At 36.9% G+C, this 23,658-nt stretch overlaps 3 protein-coding genes across 6 annotated transcripts; all 3 read left to right on the forward strand.

Moving 5' to 3' along the window:
- Window positions 1–1,820: 1,820 nt before the first annotated feature.
- CLASP (CLIP-associated protein) lies at window positions 1,821–11,703 on the forward strand. Of its 2 annotated transcripts, none has more exons than XM_008237315.2 (21): window positions 1,821–2,467; window positions 3,450–3,605; window positions 3,712–3,774; window positions 3,938–4,006; window positions 4,146–4,311; window positions 4,813–4,974; window positions 5,335–5,432; window positions 5,918–5,992; window positions 6,117–6,185; window positions 6,273–6,358; window positions 6,505–6,622; window positions 6,722–6,820; window positions 6,907–7,255; window positions 7,425–9,232; window positions 9,459–9,560; window positions 10,155–10,259; window positions 10,359–10,433; window positions 10,515–10,583; window positions 10,759–10,827; window positions 11,067–11,168; window positions 11,266–11,703. In XM_008237315.2, exons 1-21 carry the CDS (start codon window positions 2,135–2,137, stop codon window positions 11,425–11,427), a joined length of 4,335 nt encoding a protein of 1,444 aa, XP_008235537.2. In that variant the 5' UTR covers window positions 1,821–2,134; the 3' UTR covers window positions 11,428–11,703. The 2 variants fall into 2 exon arrangements, with proteins under 2 accessions (XP_008235537.2, XP_008235538.2); XM_008237316.3 differs by having other exon boundaries at window positions 1,823–2,467; window positions 7,509–9,232.
- A 2,464-nt stretch (window positions 11,704–14,167) lies between these two features.
- On the forward strand, window positions 14,168–15,279 carry RR24 (response regulator 24). 3 transcript variants are annotated; one of them, XM_089054017.1, is made up of 3 exons: window positions 14,168–14,308; window positions 14,533–14,851; window positions 14,945–15,279. In XM_089054017.1, exons 2-3 carry the CDS (start codon window positions 14,636–14,638, stop codon window positions 15,122–15,124), a joined length of 396 nt encoding a protein of 131 aa, XP_088910143.1. In that variant the 5' UTR covers window positions 14,168–14,308; window positions 14,533–14,635; the 3' UTR covers window positions 15,125–15,279. The 3 variants fall into 3 exon arrangements, with proteins under 3 accessions (XP_088910143.1, XP_008235536.1, XP_088910144.1); XM_008237314.2 differs by having other exon boundaries at window positions 14,170–14,308; window positions 14,593–14,851; XM_089054018.1 differs by lacking the exon at window positions 14,168–14,308 and adding an exon at window positions 14,448–14,469 and having other exon boundaries at window positions 14,593–14,851.
- A 462-nt stretch (window positions 15,280–15,741) lies between these two features.
- LOC103334552 (chaperonin CPN60-2, mitochondrial-like) lies at window positions 15,742–19,930 on the forward strand. The gene is made up of 18 exons (XM_089054016.1): window positions 15,742–15,992; window positions 16,111–16,135; window positions 16,226–16,357; window positions 16,539–16,698; window positions 16,789–16,964; window positions 17,059–17,154; window positions 17,304–17,408; window positions 17,575–17,661; window positions 17,745–17,834; window positions 17,941–18,021; window positions 18,138–18,206; window positions 18,315–18,392; window positions 18,491–18,586; window positions 18,740–18,839; window positions 18,923–19,026; window positions 19,182–19,287; window positions 19,403–19,481; window positions 19,589–19,930. The coding sequence occupies exons 1-18, from the start codon at window positions 15,955–15,957 to the stop codon at window positions 19,692–19,694; spliced, it is 1,728 nt and encodes a 575-aa protein (XP_088910142.1). The 5' UTR covers window positions 15,742–15,954; the 3' UTR covers window positions 19,695–19,930.
- Window positions 19,931–23,658: the final 3,728 nt, after the last annotated feature.

Consider the following 23,658-nt stretch of genomic DNA (forward strand, 5'->3'; position numbering starts at 1 on the left):
GGATTTGCATATGACTTGCAACTTAAGTGGTTACAAGTAGTTGCTATTACATTCAAGATCATGTGTTTGAATCTCCTTCCTTCATTATCGATCTCGTTAATACGGATTTTGTTAAGATCTTTAAACCATTGGATCAGCTATCAAAATTAATTTTGCTGATTAGGGGTGTAGTAATTTTATTCAATAATGCCAACAAAATGCTTTTATAAGAACATGAATTCAAGTAAGGTGGTGGTGGTGGAAGAAATCTTCCCAGCCTGGATTCTGCAATTTAAAACAAAGAAGATTATGGCTCGTTTGATTATTTCCACAATTGAAAAATATTTCAGGTTTGGTCTTCTGGATGCCAACGTTGGGCAGCCATTAATAAATGCAGTACTTGTCAAACAAAATATATTATAAGCTCACTCAATGCCATTATGGTACAGACAAACTTTGCATGGAATTGCAGCTTCATACGATGAAACATATTTAAGAATATAACCAAACATTACCCCCTAACGTTTCTGTTCTTGTTCCTTTTCTGTTATTAGTTCATGAACAAAAACAATGCTCTCTTTTTCTAACATAGCAGGCTTTTTTTGGGCTTCAAGTTTTCTGTTGCGTTGTCTATTTCTCTCACGTGAGTGTTCAGATTCCAGATATGGGACCATGGTCCTCCATGTGAGAGCCAGGTAGGAACAACAAGCAATGCTTTTGAAGAGGAAAGGTACTTGCATTTTCTGAGATTGCCCAATCTAATGTTAACTGCCCGATGAATTTTCGACCGTGATACTGAAAGATGGAAGAATCGAACACATGACTTCTAGTGTAGAAGAGGTAAATATTTTGAACCATTTAACGACCGTAGTTTTTGTTTAAGAACATTAACCGATTAAAATTAAATTAATGAGTTTTCCTTACTCATTAGAACTTGTTACTTAAAGACTCATTCATTAATAACTGTCATTAGGAGGTGACTTAATTAACATTGCATTTATGCAAATAAAATTTTACCATCTAGACTATACAAGTCGGTTGGTTTGTTCACCTAATTTTTTAACATTCTGGGTAAACCAAACATGCATGTGTGGCTGGAAAAACCCTAATTGGTGGTTTCGCAATTGATTAAAACACAAAAGAAAATGACATTCGTACTTGTAAACTTTGCAAGAAAGTATTGATGAGTGAGTGTTGCTTTCCCCAGATCATACTTGGTGTTAACATCTAGGTATTGAGTTTGGCCTACCCCAAGAGTAAGATTAAATGACAGTGAAATTTGGGAAATTATTTTTATTTTCTAAAGAAAATTATTATGATTTTCTTAAGTGACAATTTGATGGCACACCATATAAATTTGATAAATTGTGTCATTAGAACCATACATCAATCAATCTGACTTAATATGCGGTATCGTTTGATAAATTGGCAACACAATATCAAATTATTTATTAAAAGAACATAACAACGTAACGTATGAGATTATTTATTACAAGAACATATCATACAACTAAAGCTGTAAGGCACATTGTAATATTAGAAAATTATGGAGATGATAAACTATATAAACCATAATATTCATATAAAAAATCGCTTGATTTAACAGTCCAAATTAAGAATAAACTGAGCATTGAGGCCAAGTCACCCTATCGATTAGGATTAATAATTTAAATTTAGAAGAAAAATAATTAAATAAACAGACGTGACAGTTCACTGTAGTAACTACTAACAGTAAGAACACAGTGGTAGAATCCGTAAATTAAACAGAAAACAGGGGTAAAGTTTCAAGCTACCCTCAACCACAAGGTGCTTCATCTTCTCCTTCAATCTAGCCAAAAAGCCTACCCTCTCTGCGTATCTTTCTCTCACTAAAATTATCCGTCTCTAAAATCTAAACCAACATCTTTCTTCAACCTTTAGACGCGGGGGAAGACCCTGTGAATTTAGCCACACTCATCCTCTGAATCTCTCTCACACATTCTCTCTCTATCCACATTTCACTTTCAGTCACTCACTAACTCCATCAACACCAAACGCCATTTATCTCTCTCCTTCATCACTCCCTCTATCCTATGCCCTAATTCCACACCAAATCCACCAGATCTGAGCCCGCCCGCACCAGATCACGCCCCTAGCGAACCCTAACCTTGCTCCGATGGAGGAAGCTCTGGAGCTCGCACGTGCCAAGGACACGAAGGAGCGCATGGCGGGAGTGGAGCGCCTGCATCAGCTTCTGGAAGCGTCGAGAAAGAGCCTGAGTTCGTCTGAGGTGACGTCGCTTGTCGACTGCTGCATGGATCTTCTCAAGGACAATAATTTCAGAGTCTCTCAGGGCGCTCTGCAAGCCCTAGCCTCCGCTGCTGTGCTTTCCGGCGACCACCTCAAGCTCCACTTTAATGCGCTTGTTCCCGCCGTCGTCGAGCGTTTGGGCGATGGAAAACAGCCTGTTCGCGACGCCGCTCGGAGACTCCTGCTTACTCTCATGGAGGTTTTTTTTACTCTCTCCCGCTTTTGCCCTCTGCATTTTGTCTAATTGTCTCAAATGTATTGCGATTATAGACTCGTGGCGAAATCGTTGAGGTTTCTAATTATAGACTTATGCTAAAAGATTATAATTGCATGAAATTGTTGTCCAAAGTTTCTGAATTTTCGCATGTAGTTAGAGACCAATAGAGTTTTATTAGAGGTGTTTTTCTGTACGGTCTAGTTGCCTTAGCTTAGATGCACCTCAATTTTCACTGGTGATATTGTGATTTTTTTGACTTCGCCTCATGGATTCTGACCAATTGGGTTGCTGATAACCCTTTCCGGATAATATCAGATTTTCAATTATTGGGGCGCACTTGGAAAACAGACTTAGTGACCTGTACTGTATAAATACTTGAACCTTTTTCGAAGTTGAAATTTCTCAGAAGAGCATGAAGAAGGGACACGATATTACAGAAGTATTTACCTGATTGGGTAGCTGTGCGTCTTAGATTTGTTGTTGGATAATGGAAGTCATGTTCATCATTTGACAACTTGATATCTCAACACATATTTAGTACACCTCATTTTATTTCAGTCTGTAACTTGAAAGATGAAACTACAATGACTTGAGACATGCACATTCTGCTGGGCCATAGTTTCTGCTTTTTTTTCAAAGCATAATTTTAGAGAAGGTTTTTAATTTTAATTTTAATGCAATTAGTATTGCTGTGAGTCATCTCTGCATGTGTGTGGTGGGCACACTGGCTAGTTACCCTTCATTTTCATTACGTAGGAATAGGATAGGAGAAACTGTTCCTGTGATCTATCATCAAATTGTTATCCTGTTCTTTTAATTAAAGCTAATAGACGCCAACCATTTTAATAATTCCTTTTTAGTATACTTCTGATTTTGTTATCCCAAAATGTATCATGGTTTGCTTCCAAATAAATGTTCCACTGAAAGATAAAAGGGGCTTAAATCTCATGTTCTTTGGCTGCAGGTTTCTTCTCCAACAATCATTGTTGAAAGAGCAGGATCTTATGCCTGGGCACACAAAAGCTGGAGAGTTCGAGAAGAGTTTGCACGAACTGTCACCGCAGCAATTGGACTTTTTGCAGCAACTGAACTTCCACTTCAGAGGGCTATACTTCCTCCTGTAAGTTTCTTGATTTCTATTAACAAAATAAACATTTTTCTTTCTCCCCAGTTCAAATAATGCAGGAAAAAAACTAAAAATGTTTTATATTTCTTTGGAATCACAGATTCTACAGATGTTGAATGATTCAAATCCTGGTGTAAGGGAAGCAGCTATATTGTGCATTGAGGTTAGTAGATTTATACTTTGAATTTGATTTGTTCTATAAAAAGTTTGTCATGTAACAGTACCAACTTGGTTCTCGTATTTCTTTCACCTTTGCTAGGTTGGGGTTGGACTTATTGAAGTAATCTGACTATTATTCTTATTTGTTTTTTCTTTTCTATTCCCAGGAGATGTATACACAGGCAGGGCCTCAATTCCGTGATGAACTTCAGCGGCACCATCTTCCTATGTCTATGGTATATGCAGTTTATTTTCCCAGATTTCTTTTTCCAAGTAGAACAACTATTATTGATGAATGTGTCAAATTATTCCGGATGTCAGATGATGCGGGTTGCTTCTTGGGTTTTATTCTTTCTATAAAATGTACAATTGCAGGTGAAGGATATTAATGCGAGGTTAGAGAGGATTGAACCTAAGGTTCGTTCCTCAGATGGACTTACCAGCAATTTTAGTGCTGTAGAAACAAAGCATGTGAGCCATAACCCCAAGAAAAGTAGTCCAAAGGCCAAGAGTTCCTCAAGGGAGGTGTCTCTTTTTGGAGGTTAGGATGCTTTGTCCTTTTGTTTTGAAAAGGTCATGAGATTTATTCAGTGATAAATTTACTGTAGTGTACGTATGTGAATTTATATAAAACAATATGTTGGTAAGTTTTGAAGAACCCGTTACTTTCAATTTTCATATCCCATGGGTTGTCTTAATTTTTAGTTGTGAAAGTTAGTTGATTTATTATCTTTATATAATATGATGAAAGGCCATCTTAATTCTGGTTTCTGGATTTAGATGCATAAAAATATTTTGTGGGATGATGGGATTTGATGTGGTAGTATTGCAAAATTTATGACGTTGTAATTTCATTTCTAGAACATGTTGGTACTGGGTGCTATTGAAACATATAGGCACTGTAAAAAGCATTTGTACATGTAGTGATTTGAATGGTTTGGATTTTGCACGAAATATCCTTGCCTTATCTGTGGAAGTGGTAACATTGATTGTTTGCATAATTGATATCTGTTGAATTGTTATCCGCTTTTGTCCCATGCAGGGGAAAATGATGCTACTGAAAAATCCGTAGACCCTATTAAAGTTTATTCAGAGAAGGAACTAATAAGGGAAATTGAGAAAATTGCTTCTACCCTTGTACCTGAAAAAGATTGGTCAGTACGCATTGCTGCGATGCAGAGAATTGAAGGGCTTGTATATGGAGGTCTGTATCCCTTACTCCATTGCAGTTCCTTACCCCTCTCTTCCTGGGTGGGCGTGTGAGACATTCATGTTTACTTGAACATTTTCTGCTCTTGGAATGCTTAACATATTTATGCTTAATTTTGTGTCATAACTGATGTTGATTAGGTTAAACCATAGTATTTTTGTGTGATTGTGTTCTTTAAATCTCTTTTCTCAGGATTCCTCATTTAATCCCTCTTTTCCCAACTTCTTTAACCTCTTTTCTTTGTTGATAACGGAAATTCAGTATATTTATTATAAGTAATAATAGTGTGAAATGGCATGTATCTTCAGAAAAGATTACCGGCTTGTAATATTTTGAGTTCATATATACATGTAGGTGCTACTGACTATCAGTGTTTCCGGGGACTCTTGAAGCAACTTGTTGGCCCTCTGAGCACACAATTATCCGATCGAAGGTCTAGCATAGTAAAGCAGGTGCGCTAGCATATTTTTGTATTTTTCAGGTGCCCGTTCATTGATTTCTTCCTGTACCCTGGAACCCCCTTTAGGAGATTGATTCAATCAATTTTTACCAATCTGCAGCTTTCTGTTATGAACAGTTTGCTGTCATATGATAGTTGTATCATTTTGAAATCGATATCTGCGGAAATGTTTGTTTATTAGCACAAGCAACTGCATTTAATCAAATACCCTACGAACAAATAAATATCTTAATAATCCGTTACCCTAAGCTGTTAAAGAAAATTTTGAAAACAGAGGTGGGGACTCTGGTTAGTTCCTGCTATTCTTTGCAGTTGTTGGCTGGACTTTTGGATTAGGATATTTAGCTCTGGAAAGATTTGTATAAATAGTGGTACAAATGTCAAAGGCACTTGTTCATGTTGTCCATAACCTCTTAGATGTTTTGTGCTTGTTCATGTAGCTTTGGGGGTTCTAATTAGTTGGCTTTCTTTTCCTAGGCGTGCCATCTGTTGTGCTTTTTGTCGAAGGAGCTTTTGGGAGATTTTGAGGCATGCGCGGAGATGTTCATTCCAGTAAGTTGATTATTTCCTTGCCAATTATCAATCCTCAAGTATTCGCTACAAAAGAAATAAAATAAAATAAAATAAATATCCTCAAGTGAAAAGGTTTCAACTGATTTTATCATATTGTAATCAGGTTCTTTTCAAGCTGGTTGTGATTACTGTACTTGTAATTGCAGAGTCAGCAGATAACTGCATAAAAACGGTAATTCTAATTCTGTTGATCTTTTACCTTTTTAGAAAAAGAAAGATGTTCTTTAAAACAGGATTCTTGCACTTTATTACTTTCCAGATGTTGCGTAATTGTAAAGTTGCTCGTGTGCTTCCTCGAATTGCTGATTGTGCAAAGAATGACCGTAATGCAGTACTTCGTGCAAGGTATAACTCTCAACACCAATTCATCTGTGTGCAGTTATGTGTTTGTTTTCATTTCCGTCACTATTACTTATTTTTTACAATTCTTTTGTCATATCTTTTATAAAAAAGAATGCTCTTGTTGGCCCATTTTTTATCTTGTATTGTAGGTGTTGTGATTATGCACTGTTGATACTAGAGTATTGGGCTGATGCACCAGAAATACAACGATCGGCGGATTTGTATGAAGATCTAATAAGGTGTTGTGTGGCAGATGCAATGAGCGAGGTATTCACATCAAGGATTCATATATTGTTTGTTATGACTTGTTTTGAAATTTCATGTTTCAGGATTCATATGTAGAACTTCCTGTGTATAAATTGACAGGTCCGATCGACTGCAAGAATGTGCTATAGAATGTTCTCAAAAACATGGCCAGAGCGTTCCAGACGATTATTTTCACTATTTGATCCTGTTATCCAAAGGGTATGTCATTTCATTTCCTTTGTCAGAAGGGTGATTGTATTCTATTTATAGGTGAAGTATTTTTAATGTTAAAAAGATTTGCACAGTTAATCAATGAAGAGGACGGGGGAATACATAGGCGTCATGCTTCTCCTTCTGTTCGTGATAGGGGTGTGTCTATTACTCCCCAGCCATCTGCTGCTTCAAACTTACCTGGATATGGAACTTCTGCTATTGTTGCAATGGATAAAAGTTCAAGTTTATCCTCAGGCACTTCTCTATCTTCAGGACTACTTTTGTCACAAGCTAAATCACTTGGTAAAGGTACTGAACGTAGTCTGGAAAGTGTGTTGCATGCAAGCAAACAGAAGGTCAGTGCAATTGAAAGCATGCTTAGAGGTTTGGATTTGTCTGAGAAACATAATTCAACTCTCCGGTCATCAAGTCTGGATCTAGGTACCTAATATTTTTTGCCTATATCTTAGTTTTCTTTCATTGCAGTATAATTTGTAAATTTCAGTATAGGTGGCCTTAGATAGCCCTGGGAATGAACTAGCTGTCTGAATGATCAAAATTGGATTCATTTGTGAGCGGCTAAATTGTTATCTTTTTGCCCCTAGTGCAGGAGTTGACCCTCCATCATCTCGTGATCCACCATTCCCTGCTGCTGTCCCAGCTTCTAATCATCTTTCAAACTCTTTAATGGCAGATTCAACTACCTCAAGTATCAATAAAGGTAGTAACCGCAATGGTGGGTTGGTTTTGTCTGATATCATTACACAAATTCAAGCTTCCAAAGATTCTGGTAAATCGTCATATCGCAGCAATCTATCAGCTGAAGCTTTGCCGACTGTCTCATCATACACAATGAAGAGAGCTTCTGAGAGAGGCCAAGAAAGGGGTTTCATTGAAGAGAACAATGACATTAGGGAGGCTAGGCGATTTACTAACGCTCAAATTGATAGGCAGTATGACTCACCTCACAGAGATGGAAACTTTAGGGACTCACATAACAATTACATCCCCAATTTTCAAAGGCCGCTCTTAAGAAAGAATGTGACTGGAAGGATGTCTGCAGGCAGGAGGAGAAGTTTTGATGATAGCCAGCTCTCACTTGGGGAAATGTCCAATTATGTAGAAGGTCCCACATCTCTAAATGATGCACTGAGTGAGGGACTGAGTCCATCTTCTGACTGGAATGCTAGGGTTGCCGCGTTCAATTATCTCCGGTCTTTGCTGCAGCAAGGCCCAAAAGGTATTCAAGAAGTGATTCAGAATTTTGAGAAAGTGATGAAGTTGTTTTTCCAACACTTGGATGATCCCCACCATAAAGTTGCACAAGCAGCTCTTTCAACACTTGCAGATATTATTCCATCTTGTCGTAAGCCGTTCGAAAGTTACATGGAAAGGATCTTACCCCATGTTTTCTCTCGGTTAATTGACCCAAAGGAGTTAGTTAGGCAGCCTTGCTCAACAACTTTGGATATTGTTAGCAAAACTTACAGTGTAGATTCCCTCTTGCCTGCTTTGCTCCGTTCACTAGATGAACAGCGGTCACCAAAGGCCAAATTAGCTGTTATTGAATTTGCTATCAGTTCCTTTAACAAGCATTCAATCAATACTGAAGGTTCTGGTAACAGTGGCATCCTTAAATTATGGCTTTCTAAGTTGACACCATTGGTCCATGATAAAAATACTAAACTAAAGGAGGCAGCCATTACATGCATAATATCTGTCTACTCCCACTTTGATTCAATATCAGTCTTGAATTTTATTCTTAGTTTGTCAGTTGAAGAACAAAATTCTTTGAGAAGAGCCTTGAAACAGTATACTCCTCGCATTGAAGTGGACCTTATGAACTTTTTGCAAAACAAGAAAGAGCGACAGCGCCTAAAGTCTTCTTATGATCCATCTGATGTAGTTGGAACATCTTCTGAAGAAGGATATGTTAGTGTCTCAAAGAAGAGTCACTTCTTTGGGAGGTACTCTGCTGGTTCTGTTGACAGTGATGGTGGCAGGAAGTGGAGTTCAACCCAAGAATCAGCCATCGTCACCGGCAATGCTGGCCAAACAGCTTCTGATGAAGCTCGGGAGAACTTGTATCAGAATTTTGAGACTGGTTCCAACAATGATGTTCTCAATTCAAAATCGAAGGATCTGTCTTACACAATCAATCCCGTGAGTCAGAACTTGGGATCCTGGACTAGCCCACTGGATAATATTGATGGTAGAGTAAATTTGGAAGGCTTGTCTGCTACTCCTTGCATGGACGTTAATGGTCTTATGAGCATGGACCATATAGGGGTTGGTGAAAGCATTGGGCATGATAGTGAAGCTCCCACTGACTTGGACCCTAATCATGAAAAACTTAAAGCTTTGAAAGTTAATTCTACACCAGACACGGGTCCCAGTATCCCTCAGATACTTCACCTGGTGAGTTCTTTGACATAATAAGCTCAAATTTTTCGTTAGAAATATTAAGTCTGTTATTAGTATTTTGTTTTAGCACTTTTTATGTTTCTGAACAGTTATTATCGTGATGAAAACGATAATTTCACCAGTAATCTACTTCTCTAAACAGTCAGTATTGATATAATTTTACACTTTCTGGAGCTTTACCGTTGTATATTTATTTTCTGTTACTTGCATGTGTGTATAGATTGGCAATGGAACTGAGGAAAGTCCTACAGCAAGTAAACGTGATGCACTTCAACAGTTAATTGAAGCTTCCATAGCTAATGAGCACTCTGTTTGGACCAAGGTTGGTTAGTCCTGATCTGTGACACACTCTCTCGTATTCAATGTGTGTGTAAAGTTTTTTCAAGTTATATATAAAACACAAATATGGAATATATAAAGATGAAAAAGAGGGAGTGCTTGCAATGAATTAGAAACTGAGAAGTTGACAAATGTTTGGTTATTGATCAATAGAAACATGGATAATGTTACAACTTATCCATATTTGTACTTTTTACCTTTCCCTGATTTATTAAATGCTTGTAAATCTTGTGTGATAGATTTTGAAGCGTTTGGTGTTTGAAAAAAGAAAAAGACAAAGCTTTGGAATGGTGTTAGCATTGAGGGTCACACCAACATCGAGAATTGGCTTAATAATTTATATAATAGTGACATGTATTATGTAGAAACATGGATTTCAATAAAAATCACCATGTGCTGCTGATTGTGTTGACTGCGCAGTGAAGTCTATGGGATGAGGGGCGTCACACTTTGTTATTGCACTAGAGAAACAAACTACATATAAACCTGTTTGTGTGTATAAAACTAGAAATGCATGATGTATGCACCAGAGTACTCTCAATCTTATGTTAATAATTGTTTTGTGGTATATGTGCAGTATTTTAATCAGATTTTGACAGTTGTACTTGAGGTATTGGATGATTTTGATTCCTCAATTCGGGAACTCTCTCTTTCATTGATCATTGAAATGCTTAAGAACCAGGTCTGTCATTTATTTTTCTGGATATGTGTTGCCTGAAAAGTATTTAGTTCTTACATATTGTAATATTTTATTCCTAATATTGGTTTTATTTGTTTGTAGAAAGATGCCATGGAAGATTCTGTTGAGATTGTAATTGAGAAGCTGCTTCATGTTACGAAGGATGCAGTTCCCAAAGTAACTCTTATTGAACTAGTTCTTTTTATTCTACGGTTATATTGTTTTCCATGTCTCAAACTAATCTAAATTTATGTTCAGGTTTCAAATGAATCGGAGCACTGCTTGAGTATTGTTTTGTCCCAGTATGATCCATTCAGATGTTTAAGTGTATGTATTTATATAACTTGTCTATACGAACCCTATCAAATATTTATTAGCACACAAAAAACGGGCACTGAAAAATAAAATAAAAATCAGAAAACCTTTGAGTTTACTGTTTGGCTTTTCCCCTCTACTTTGTTGTGATCACCATTGATGATGCTGTCAATTGTTGATGCTGCAGGTTATTGTCCCTTTATTGGTAACTGAAGATGAGAAAACTCTTGTTACCTGTATTAACTGTTTGACAAAGGTATTTTACTTTCATGTATTAGAGCTGTAGTAGTTGGTTTCTAGTGACTATCAATTTTGCACATAAATTTTAGTTTAGGAGGGGTCCTTTTAGAAACTTTCTTGAGCATCTTACAATCAACTCTATTCCAGATGAAAGAAGTGATCTGTTTTTGTCAAAAAAACTTTGCATCGCCATTTTAATTTTGTGTGCAATTTAATCAAATAATATGTTGCTAAGCCACTTGTTCTTTTCTTCAGCTTGTAGGCCGGCTTTCACAAGATGAACTAATGGCTCGATTACCATCATTTTTGCCTGCACTTTTTGAAGCGTTCGGAAACCAGAGTGCTGATGTTCGCAAGGTAACGGTTACTGTTTGTCTGATCCGTATCCCTTAAATTACATAAAGGCCCAGACCTACTCTAATGGGACTGAATTTGTTTCATTTATGTCGTGCAGACTGTCGTCTTCTGTTTAGTCGATATATATATCATGCTTGGAAAAGCATTCTTGCCATACCTGGAGGGGCTCAACATCACACAGTTACGGTTGGTGACTATATATGCGAATCGAATTTCGCAGGCGAGGACAGGCTCGCCGATAGACACTAACAACGATTAGCGGATCGGTTCATTTAGGTACGAATTGTGGGTTTGGGTGGTTGCCTCGTTCATCTGTTGTGTATTTTGTATATTGTGTGAATGCATTTTGACTTGTATTTTTTAATTTTATTTCACATGTTTGTATTTTCTTATTCTTTTTCAAATTCTCATGCGTGTCTGGTTTGGAGGTAGAGAGTGCATTTTGTGGGAAACAATTAGTGTTACAGCGCACATATTGTAATCTAAAATTTTCCCAAACAGCGTTTATATATAAAAAGAAAGGTTTTGGAATTAACATTCAATGAAAGTTGTTACGAAATGAGCTTCATATGTTCGGTGTTCTCGTTGCCATTTTATGTGTTGGGTATGAGGCTATGAGCCCTAACCAAGGCATAAGGATTCTTATGTCTAGTCATTTATACGAGATGAATGTACCCGAAAAGAAAAAAATTTATAACAGAAAAAGGGAAAGAATGAGAACAATATTGCATGAGTTTTGAAGAAACTACCAGAATGATGAACAGCAACAACAAAATTGATAACAACGATTATTTTTTAAAATGAACGAGGGAGGGAGATTCAAACTCGGCCTCTTTTAACATTAGAAAGAAAAGTACCACAAATGGAAGTGTAGAATTATTCCTAACACTTTGAACAATTGAAGGAGAGAAAAGTACCACACATAGAAGTGTAGAATTATTCCTAACAATATGATCAGTCGCTCACTCATGCAACAAATTCATCCCGAAAAAGGTGAATGTGAAAACAATTTTGGTTCCTATGCTAAGAGTCCTGCAAACCAGCAAAGAATTATAAAACTTCAAGTGCTTGTTGGCGAGCCCTTAAATTTCCTTCTCTAGCCTCCCTCTTGATGCTTGAGGTACAACTCCTCCTTTATGCAGGAAGGAAGAGGAACATGCATTTCTTGATGCTGGTGGTGATAAGTTACCGTAATCTCAGAAGCCCTTTAGTCCATCCAAGTTTGTTCCGATCCTGCGAGAGCTCGAAAACTAGGGGTAGCCGGGGGCCAGGCAAATAATCAAACCAAAGCAGAGGACTCTCTTAATAAGTGGTCTTATGTTCTTACTGTCTTTCTGATTTCTTGTTGGAAGGCCGGTGTGCCCCTTGTCCTATAAACTAAAGTTCATCATAATAGTAGCATTTGAAGAAAATAGAGTTCTTTGAACTCTTGCATTTGGTGTTAGATTTGCCCTTGAAGAACAAATAAACAAACACTGAGAAAGTATCAAACATGTGTGCTTGGCCTCTGAAAAACAATGCTGCAAGTAACAAGGAACACATCATGGAAAACTATATATGCTACCGCCAAATTGGTTTTAGATTTGCCAAGTTGAAATAGACACAAAGAAAGCATCAAACTTGTGTGTTGGCCTCTTAAAAAGAATGTTACAAGAAACACATGAACCATGCTCTAAATTTAAGTTTTGGTGCATATTGGTGAAACGTGGAAAATATTTAGAGAGAGAGAGAGAGAGAGAGAGAGAGAGAGAGAGAGAGAGACAGGCGGGCATGACATTCTGGGATCAATTGGTACAATCATTCAAAGCTTCACTATCTACTAGACTTCTACACAATCACGTCAAAATCTCCAAAAGATTCTTGTTCTGTGTAGTCTGTGCCCCATAGAATTTAGAGTCTCTCTCTCTCTCTCTCTCTCTCTCTGTATCCCCATGTGATGCTGGCTCTCTCACTTAAAACATATAACCAGTTTAAGTAAGTATATCTATATATGTATATGTATGTACATCCTGATAGCTAATTATAATCACAATAATTATGAGCTTTATGTGTGATCACGGGTAGATCAGTTTATTTCTTTTTCAGGTGCCTAATTGTTTCTGGCATCAATATGTTTATTTAGTCCAATTACAGTGACATATAACCATCACCATTATGTCACATAATGATCGGGCATAATTGTGTATATCTTTTTTCAAAGTTGGGTCAGCATGGAATTGAAAAACCTACCACTTTTTATTATTATTTTTAATTTTTACTCGTAACGTTACTATTTACATGATTTATCATGTGTTCCACTTTCACATCTAAAACGTTACTATTAACATGACTCATCACGTGTTGCACTCAAACGCTCAAAACGTTACTATTTACACAACCTATCACGTGTTTCACTCACACTCAATCTGTCTATACGTCATGAATATCGCTCGTAAAACAATTTGTTAGAAAGTAATCGGAAAAACGGGTAAAGCGATAAGTTTTAGATTTTGAGTCTTTGTTGTAAGCAAAGAGAGTAGATCTTATAAATAAACAAGATTCTTGATTGCAAAGTTACAATGTCAACGAATTTGGACACTGATTTGGCAGTCGAGAAGCTAATATGATTCCTTAAGAAGTGAACCAAAAAAGGTAATATTTCATAGTATGGAAGTTGTGTGCCGTGTTGGATAACATGGTATAAGTTTCTTTCTACTTTTAATTTGGGTTATTAAATTAGACCCAAAAAAAAAAACACAAATTTGGGGCTATTAAATGCTGAACTTAGAGGGTGAAAAAAAAGAGAGCTAGTAGCCTCAACCTTTTTACCTTTGCTGCTGTCATCCATATTTCAATTTTGCAAAGAAGACCTGAAAGAAGGCAGAGTCGTCTGATTTTTGCATATCAACAATTAAGGAAAAAATCAGCCATTGTTAGATTTTCAGATTCTCAATTAAATCCTAGTGATACTCTGTGTATCCCCACATGGCCACTTTTATCCTTTTTCCTTCTTTTTGTTTTTGTTTTTGTTGTGGAGTATCCTTTTTCCAGTTGCTGCTGCTGTTTTTTATAAGTCGATTGAAATTGCAGCATGGGAAGGAGAATTAGCAGAAACACCATTCTTAATCTCTGGAAATATCTGTCTTCAGCAGCATCTTAAGGTACCTTCTGACCCTTTTGCTTGAAGACATTAATTCTTTCTCAAGTTTGCTGCAATTCAGTTCATCTTTTTCCAAGGTATAACAATTAACCAATGGTTTTCAAGCTCATAATGAGGAAGTAATTTGAATTCTCATGGCTCCAAATTCTCTCACTCATAAGAGTAACCTCTCTGGGACATAATGCTGAAAATATATTGGTTTCTTTTCTCTCTATGTATATACAGATCTCTTTTTTCCTGCCTCAAATTAACGCAAGCTTCTCACACTGGCTGTTGTGTATGCAGGAAAAGAAGTTTGTGGGTTCTGAATAAACCAAGAAGGGAAAGAATGTTGAAGAACACAAAGGCAGCAACCAAGATAACTGCACTTGTTGTAGACGATAGCAAGATCAACCAAAGAATTCACCACAAACTGTTGGAAAATCTTGGCATAGAAAACCAAGTTGTGGGGAATGGGAAAGAAGCCATTGATGTCCACTGCTCTGGAAAACACTTTGACCTTATTCTCATGGACATGGACATGCCTATCATGAATGGCATTGAGGTATGAAATTAAGTAAAATAAAGACACAAAATTCACAACTGATGTTGCTTGTTAATGTTTCTGAATTTGTTTTTGCTGTCTTTTGAATTATAGGCAACAAGAACACTGCGTGCAATGGGAATTCGGAGCACAATCGCAGGCGTTTCGTCACACTCATCCCTCAGTGAAGACACACAAGAATTTATAGAGGCAGGCTTAGATGACTACCAAGAGAAACCATTAACCCCTGATAAGCTTGTTGCCATCCTCCATAAGGTTAATCTCCATGTCTGAACTTCATGGATTAGTATTAAGAAGCAAAACAGAAAGGTCATGTTATCCTCTGACCATCAAGTAGCTCTTGAGATGTTGTGGAGGATGTGATTAATTAACAATTCAAAGCTCCCATAAAAAATTTCATGTAATCAATATGAGAAAGTTTTACCTCCTCTTCCTTGTACTTTCTTACACTTTGTTCCTTTTGGTGTGTTGGTGGAATGGTTTGGCTCCTAATTACTATTATTCCAAGAAAATCTAATTAGTTGTTAGAAAATGGTAAATTATTTCTTGTAAAAATCTTTTGGCACGAAAAAAGTCTGCGATTTGATGAGACAAATGTGATTAAATTTTTTTTTCCTACCAAATGAGGTTGGTTTTCATGCATAGTATAGCATTCAGAAAGTCTTTGCATGCATAAAATCTAGGAGAGCTACTCATCTAAAAAATAAATGATATGTTCTTAAAAAATAAAATAAAAACAAGATCATAAGATTAATAATTTGAACGAAATTATTTATTTCATTGGACTAAAAATTCAGCTTTATTAATATTGGGTTAGAGAATCCGACCCGAGAAAAATATTGGGTCAGAGAAAATTGGTCTACAGAGGGTCCAAATGAAAGCCCACAGTCCAGCATTGTCAACAGAAGGGTCCGTGGCTTTCGGCTTTAGTAAATGGATCATGCCTTCTCCAAACCCTCCAAAACCCTAAACCCTAACATACACCAATTCCTTCTAGACTTTTCTCTGCTCCACAATTTATACTCTCCTTCTCTCTGTCTCTTTCTTTTACCTGAGAGCTCATACTTTCTCATTCTATTTTCTCTCTTCTCTGCAAGTTCATCATGTACCGCTTCGCCGGCAGCCTCGCCTCTAAAGCCAGGTACTCGCATCTGGGCTCTTTAAAAATTCCGACTTGTGGCCAGAAGTCACTTTTTAAAATTGTTTTCTCATCTGGGTCTCTCTCATTTTTCTCATTTTTTATTGATTTGTGGTTGTAGGTTGGCTAGGAACTGTACCCAACAGGTGCTTATTCTTCCTTTTCCTTTTTAAAGTAGTGATTTGGTATTGTTTAATTGTGTTTTGATGTAACTTAGTTTTTTTTTTCCTGTACAGATTGGCAGTAGTTTGATTTCGAGAAGGAACTATGCGGCCAAAGATATCAAATTCGGTGTGGAAGCCCGGGCATTGATGCTCAAGGGTGTGGAAGAGCTCGCTGATGCTGTTAAAGTCACAATGGGGCCAAAAGTGAGTGGCTTTGTCATTCTTGATTTATTTGTTATTGATTGATTGCGTGCTATGACTTTGGAACACTGATGTGTATATTGATAGTAATTTTTTGCGTTTAGTTGTCATATGCTTATATTTACATCTTGTTGATGCATTGATGTTGTTTCGAATGGTTGACTTATTGCTTGATTTTCCACAGGGACGCAATGTTGTTCTGGAACAAAGCTTTGGGGCCCCTAAAGTGACAAAGGATGGTGTCACTGTAGCAAAGAGCATTGAGTTCAGAGATAAAGTCAAGAACATTGGTGCTAGTCTTGTAAAGCAGGTCGCAAATGCTACCAATGATGCTGCAGGGGATGGTGAGAGTTCCATACACTATGTAAAAGTGTTTGTAAAACTTTGGGTGATCAGGAAGACAGTGACATGAAGGTTGTTATTTGTGTTTGCAGGTACCACTTGTGCTACAGTCCTCACCCGCGCTATATTTACTGAAGGATGCAAATCAGTGGCAGCTGGAATGAATGCAATGGACCTAAGACGAGGCATTTCAATGGCAGTTGATTCTGTTGTGACAAACTTGAAGAGTAGGGCTCGGATGATCAGCACATCTGAAGAAATAGCTCAGGTCTGGTTTGTTTTGATTTGGGAATTGAGAGAAATAATATGAATGTCTAAATTTTATAATGACGTTTTTTATGAAATCTTTTTTTCCTGAAAAGGTTGGGACCATATCAGCTAATGGAGAGAGAGAAATTGGTGAACTAATCGCTAAGGCTATGGAGAAAGTTGGCAAAGAGGGTGTTATTACCATTGCTGTAAGTTGTTTCCTTAGAATGTTCCTTTGTTTTCAATCATTTTTTGTGAATAGTATCTTATTCTGGCATGTGGTGGGGCACAGTAGAGCTTCTCTTCATTCTCTATATGCATCTGATGTGAATTTTGTTTTGCTTTTGAATTGCTTCAGGATGGAAAAACATTGTATAATGAATTGGAGGTTGTTGAAGGAATGAAGCTAGATAGGGGATATATATCCCCTTACTTTATTACCAATCCTAAGAACCAAAAATGTGTAAGCATTTTTTTCATTATTTGTCACTGTTTTATTATAAGCCTATGTTTCATGGTTCTTCAGTTGGAAGGCTTTTTCTTTAAGTTATCTTGGGATTATTTAGTTATCCCACTTTTTTTGAAGCTGCTCCATTGTGATTGATAACTGGATGTTTTAATTTTAACAGGAATTAGAAGATCCACTCGTCTTAATCCATGAGAAGAAAATCTCAAATCTAAATTCGATAGTGAAAATATTAGAGCTGGCATTGAAGGTAAGTATTTCTCTGAGGGGATTATTGAAATCTGGTGGATATACTTCTCTTATTGCTTTGACTGATTTGTTATGGGTTCTCAGAAGCAAAGACCTCTTTTGATTGTTGCTGAGGATGTGGAAAGTGAAGCACTTGCTACACTCATTATAAACAAGCTTCGTGCTGGAATTAAGGTGATCCTTGTATTTTCTATTATCTACTGACTTTGTGTCCACTGTCAAAAATTGTTGATCGACTATTATTTCATTGTTTTGATACGATTCTGTTAATGGATTGAAGGTTTGTGCAATTAAAGCCCCTGGATTTGGAGAAAACAGGAAGGCAAATTTGCAGGACCTAGCCATTCTTACGGGAGGCGAGGTAGTTTCATTCTGTGTTTTCACTTTTCCTTGAAAACCTTAAGCTATTGTGAGACTGACATGTGAACTGCTTTGTTTTCATTTCCCCTTTTTTTTTTTTTTTTTTTTGGGTTCTAGGTAATAACTGAAGAGCTTGGTCTGAACCTTGACAAAGTTGGAGTAGAAACACTTGGAACCTGCAAAAGGGTGAGATATGTCAAGTGATTTGTTAGCATATGTTCCTAATCTTGGTGACACAATGTCTGCTCTAAATAAGTTGAAATATTTTATGACTTGCATGGTCTGGTATTGTAGGTTACAATATCAAAAGATGACACTGTTATTCTTGATGGGGCTGGTGACAAGAAAGCCATTGAAGAAAGATGTGAACAGGTTTATACTGATTCTTCTTGTTAAATCGCTTCCAACAACTATTCTGGGTTCCAGTGCATTTGTTAACCAGATATGTGGACTTTGATTGTTTGTGACAGCTGAGATCATCAATTGAATTGAGCACTTCTGATTATGACAAGGAGAAGTTACAAGAGCGGTTGGCAAAGATTTCTGGTGGTGTTGCCGTTTTAAAGGTTGGTTTTCCTTATTGTTTTCTGTCCCTTCTGTTTGTCCGGGGTGACAAGTTTAACTTCTGGAACATCTTGCAAGCATATTGCTGTAATTACCATTTGCAATATACTGGTGCTAGCTCTTGAAAACAAGTCTGATTGAGACCTACTTTGTAGATTGGCGGAGCGAGCGAAGCAGAAGTTAGTGAAAAGAAGGACAGAGTAACTGATGCTCTAAATGCCACCAAGGCTGCTGTGGAGGAAGGAATCGTACCTGGTAAGTCATTTTTCCAGAAACATATTTTGTTTGTCTTGTTTGAATTGGGTTATATCTTATAAGTAAGAGCTTCCAATGTACAGGTGGTGGTGCTGCACTGCTTTATGCCTCAAAGGAGCTGGACAAGTTGGCAACTGCAAACTTTGACCAGAAGATTGGTGTTCAAATTATTCAGAATGCTCTTAAGGTTTCAATAAAAATCTGTTCTCCTTTATAGTTTCTTCTCATGCTCTTGGGTTCTTTCTGTACTGCAAATAATACAATTTCTTAACTTAGAGGCACAGCTTTATAATTTATTCATCTACATTTTATCTATCTTACCATTTGGTTCCATTCTTGTAGATGCCTGTATCCACAATTGCTTCTAATGCTGGAGTTGAGGGGGCAGTTGTTGTTGGCAAACTATTGGAGCAGGACAATCCTGACCTTGGATACGATGCAGCAAAAGGTTGGTCATCTTTCTAACCATTGAACAATCACAAAAAAGGGTGGCTTCAGTTCAGGTGTAGTTCTAGCATTGAAAAAAGTTAGATGAAAACTTATCCTTCATCTGCTCCTTTCAGGTGAATATGTAGACATGATAAAGGCAGGGATCATTGATCCATTGAAAGTCATCAGAACCGCCTTGGTCGATGCCGCAAGGTAATTCAGAGTTTTTTATAAGACCCTTCTTTTTAAAGTTAATTTCCCTTTCTTTAAGAACTTGCTGCATTTCTTCAAGCAAGCATCTGAAACTTGTCACTTTGCAGCGTGTCCTCGTTAATGACCACGACGGAGGCAGTTGTCGTTGAGCTTCCCAAGGATGAGAAGGAAACCCCTGGAATGGGAGGTGGCATGGGAGGCATGGATTACTAGAAGTTCTATCAACATGTTGGATTCAGTAGAGGCTGCTTCCTTACTCAGGCTCACACCTTCCTCGTTTATCATTATTCAAACTGAGTTCTCCAATTTCTCGCTTTTATGCTCTCTTTTTTTCTTCAATGGTATTGGAGGCTGAACATGAATGTAATCATAGTGAGAGAGGTTAATTGTGCAGGAACATTTTTCACCAGTTGTAGTCTCTGGTGGTATTTATGATTTTGTTGTTCTCACCTTCTACTTTCTTAGTCTGCATTGCGAGGAAAAAAAAACTAATCTTGATAATAAAATATATAAAATACTGGGTTAACCCGTGATTTATAAGATTCTGTGCAAAACCTGGAAATAATGGTATAGTTAATATTAATAAGATTATTACTGTGTAAATTCTTCCATAAGGCATACATTAAATAAACTGAAAACATATAGAATAAAGCGATTGAGGGAGAGGTTTTCTCACATACGCACTGTCATGCTGCTGTGGGTTCGAATCTCAGACTACTAAAGCTATGATGCTTTTTTATTGGACTATACCCAGGAGCCACTTAGAATTTGAGAATAAGCAAAGATTGTTATGTGGTTATGGAGCCACTTGGTGACCACTTCTTGTTAAAAGGCAAAGAGCAAAGAAGTTGGTGAGGAAGGAAGATACGTGGGTCACCCGAGGTGGTACTCAAATGTCGGTGAACTGGCCAACATGGCATGCTCACTCATTGCCACGTCTGCACGCCTTACGAAGAAGATTCCTCTACTATCTCCATATATATATATATATATATATATATTTTTTTTTTTTTTGGTCAATATCTCCATATATATATATATATATATATTATATGCTTCTATTTCACTCCTGTATTCGACCCTAACAATATATATTTAGGGCCCGTCTTGAGGAGAGCCGAATGAAAGGAAACACTTCGGGTCCTTTCTTTGTTGACCTAAAAAATCCCACTTATTAGAACCAATAATTTGGACTAAATCCGTCACATAAATATTAGACGACTAACTAGGTAAAGGAGATCTCAAGTTCGATTTTCATGATTTTTGAAAATGATATATATTTGTAATGAGTTACAATAAAAACGGCATTCAACTGTTATAATAATTAAAAAAAAATATAAATAATTTTCTAAACTAAATAGAAGAATTTCTCACACAAACTACTAATGTGCTGTGGGAGTTCTAAACTCAGCCCTCTACTTTACAAATTGAGATTATTTTTCAAGATTAGACCCCATAGACAAAAAGAACACAAGAAGAAAAATCTGATAATTCGAAATAAATAAATAAAATATTTATAGAAATGCATGATAATAATTAATCTGATTGACTTATAAATTTCTGAGCCAGTGCTGAAAGGAATTTATATAGGGTAATACTAATAGTTAAGCAGTGACATCTTTGTGTTAGAATGGCGCCAAAGACGACTTGTCGTGTAGCCCTCCTCCTCCGGGAGGGTCGCAGAGCCCAAGCGAGAGGCATTGGTTAAGAGGGAGAGAGGAGGACATTGACCAAAGACGACCATAGTTAATTCTAGCTAGTTGTTATGATGTGAAAAGAATCCATATGATATGCTGCCAGCAGCACATGGGATGCTATGGTAGGCCTCTATTTTAATATATATTTTATATAATTATAGCTGACTAATTCGAAAAATGTTGCAGGTTTTTGGACTCTTTTAGTAAGGTCTGATCTAATGCATGTCAGGAATTTTTCAAGTATATGCTTTATTTGCATTGCCAATGGAACAAGACGTAAGGATGTAATTTCGTCATATACTTTTCCAATTCATGTGTGCAGTACTACTACTAGTGATCACAATTAGGGTGCGTATGGTCTGATTTAGTTCGGTTTAAGTTTTAAATTGAACACCGACAAGGGTGGAGCCATCTAAAATTTATAGCCCCCTTTTTAAAAATTCATGGCTCCAATCATACCGAATCAATAAATCATCACGGATTTAATTTGATTCATGAGAGAGAGAGAGAATGCATATGTGAAAACAGTAGAATGATGTTCCTATTCCATGTCCATTAATTTATACCCAACAGCTTCATTCCACCACAAGTTGGTCTTATTTTAAACAAGTTCGACAACCAAATCCCTAAATTAGGTTACTGATAGCACAACTCCAATCGTTTTCTTCGGGCCCACGCCATGAACATAAATCCACATATATTATTCTTTTTAATCAATACAAATTAAGGAGTACCACTGTACCATGCATGCATGCAGGCATGTAACATGGTTACATGGCATGATATAGGCAATGGAAATTAAAGTCCACGTGTCAAATATTTAAGAACGTGTCAAATTTTTAAGTATGGCTTTGTTGGTCTAAGATTCTGTGAGAGAGGAAACTGGTAATGAATTAAAGCTTAAACTTGGAGACGGTTTATCGTTAATTGTCATTTTCCAAATAAAGCAATCCCACTCACGCCTAATCATGCTATATAATATTTCTATATGATATTTTGTGATGGGGAAAACTTGCAATCTTTTATTTATTTATAATTAGAATTAGGATGGTGATGCGTGCAGACTGCGACAAATATAATCTGGAATTAATAGTGAGATGATAGAAGATTAAATTATAGAGGAAGAAAGTACACATGAATGGTTCTAATTGGGGAGCATGGAGTAGTAGGGAATAAATACCTACAATTACTCGCATTAGAGTATGAATTTATTACAGACGTGATATTATGTTCGCATTTAACGTAAATTTATATAATCGGTGGATGCACTTAAGCAATGAAATATATTTTTGCACGCTAAAATTCGGTCAAGATTTCACCAAGAAAACTAACTTAGCATCATAATGAGTTGATTGGGATGTTTGACTAAGCAATTAGGTAATGATCCGTCAACAATATAAGACAAAGCAAACATACATAACCCACATTTCAGGTAAAATAAACAAAAAAAGTCAAGTGTGAATGAATTTCAGTTGGAAAAAATAATCATTATTGATTCAATTTTGCATCTCGAAACCCTGTCCAAACAAAGAAAGAAGCACGACTTAGATTCTCCATCATAATCTAAGCATGGTCCTAATCAAAAATTAGTACGCAGATGAAATAATTAAAACCGTACGCCATCCATTTCGTTCATTTATTAATTTCCATGAGTCAAAAAAACAAGAGAGAGAGAGAGAGAGAAAGAGAAGAACAGAAAAGGACAGAGCGCAAGTGGGATGGGGTGTGCCAGAAGATGCAGTCTTTTTCTAATGATCCAAGAATTGAAGTGGCAGTTAACAACGGACGGTTGTAATTAGTCATTTTCAGCTTAACAAAAAGCTAAAACCTTTGAGAAGTCGAGGTTATACCAGCTGATAAGGAAAGTAAGGTTGTATTCTTGCACGCAAGTTCGAGTTTTTCTGATATAGACTGTATCGCTTATATATAAATGAAAATCATAATAAATCAACTTTATGATAAATGTAAATTAGATCAGTTGTTTAAGATAATACGTCCGTCTCATTGGATTGGATCCCTTTTGTTTCTACAAACCAAAAAACAAAAACTCGAGTTTGCGTTCGCGTTTAATTGCTTCCTTTATATTATAAAACAGTAACATATAACATAACATGAGAGAGAGAGAGTTATGGCGAAAATGAAAAAAGAAATGGGGCTCATCGCTTGGGAAAACACAGAGTCTTGCATAGCGTCAAAATTTCATTTCGTCTCTTTCCTTGCTATTATTATTATTATTATTCGGAGAGAGAGAGAGAGAGAGAGAGGACCTTATCTTTGTGGAAGTAGCTAGCTAGTTGTGTTAGTGTTAGGCTGCTTAGCCCCGCGACACACCGAGACAGAGACCCCCCCAACACCAAATCTTCTCTTAGATTTTGCTCCATTAATTTCCCAATCACGACCCACATCTGCGGTTTCCACACTTGGAAATTCCCAGCCACCCAATTATTCCGTCAAAGTACTTCCTCAATCTCTGCGTCTCT

The sequence above is a fragment of the Prunus mume genome, linkage group LG6 (assembly GCF_029339155.1).
Source record: "Prunus mume cultivar Tortuosa linkage group LG6, ASM2933915v1, whole genome shotgun sequence".
NCBI classification, from domain to species: Eukaryota; Viridiplantae; Streptophyta; class Magnoliopsida; order Rosales; family Rosaceae; genus Prunus; species Prunus mume.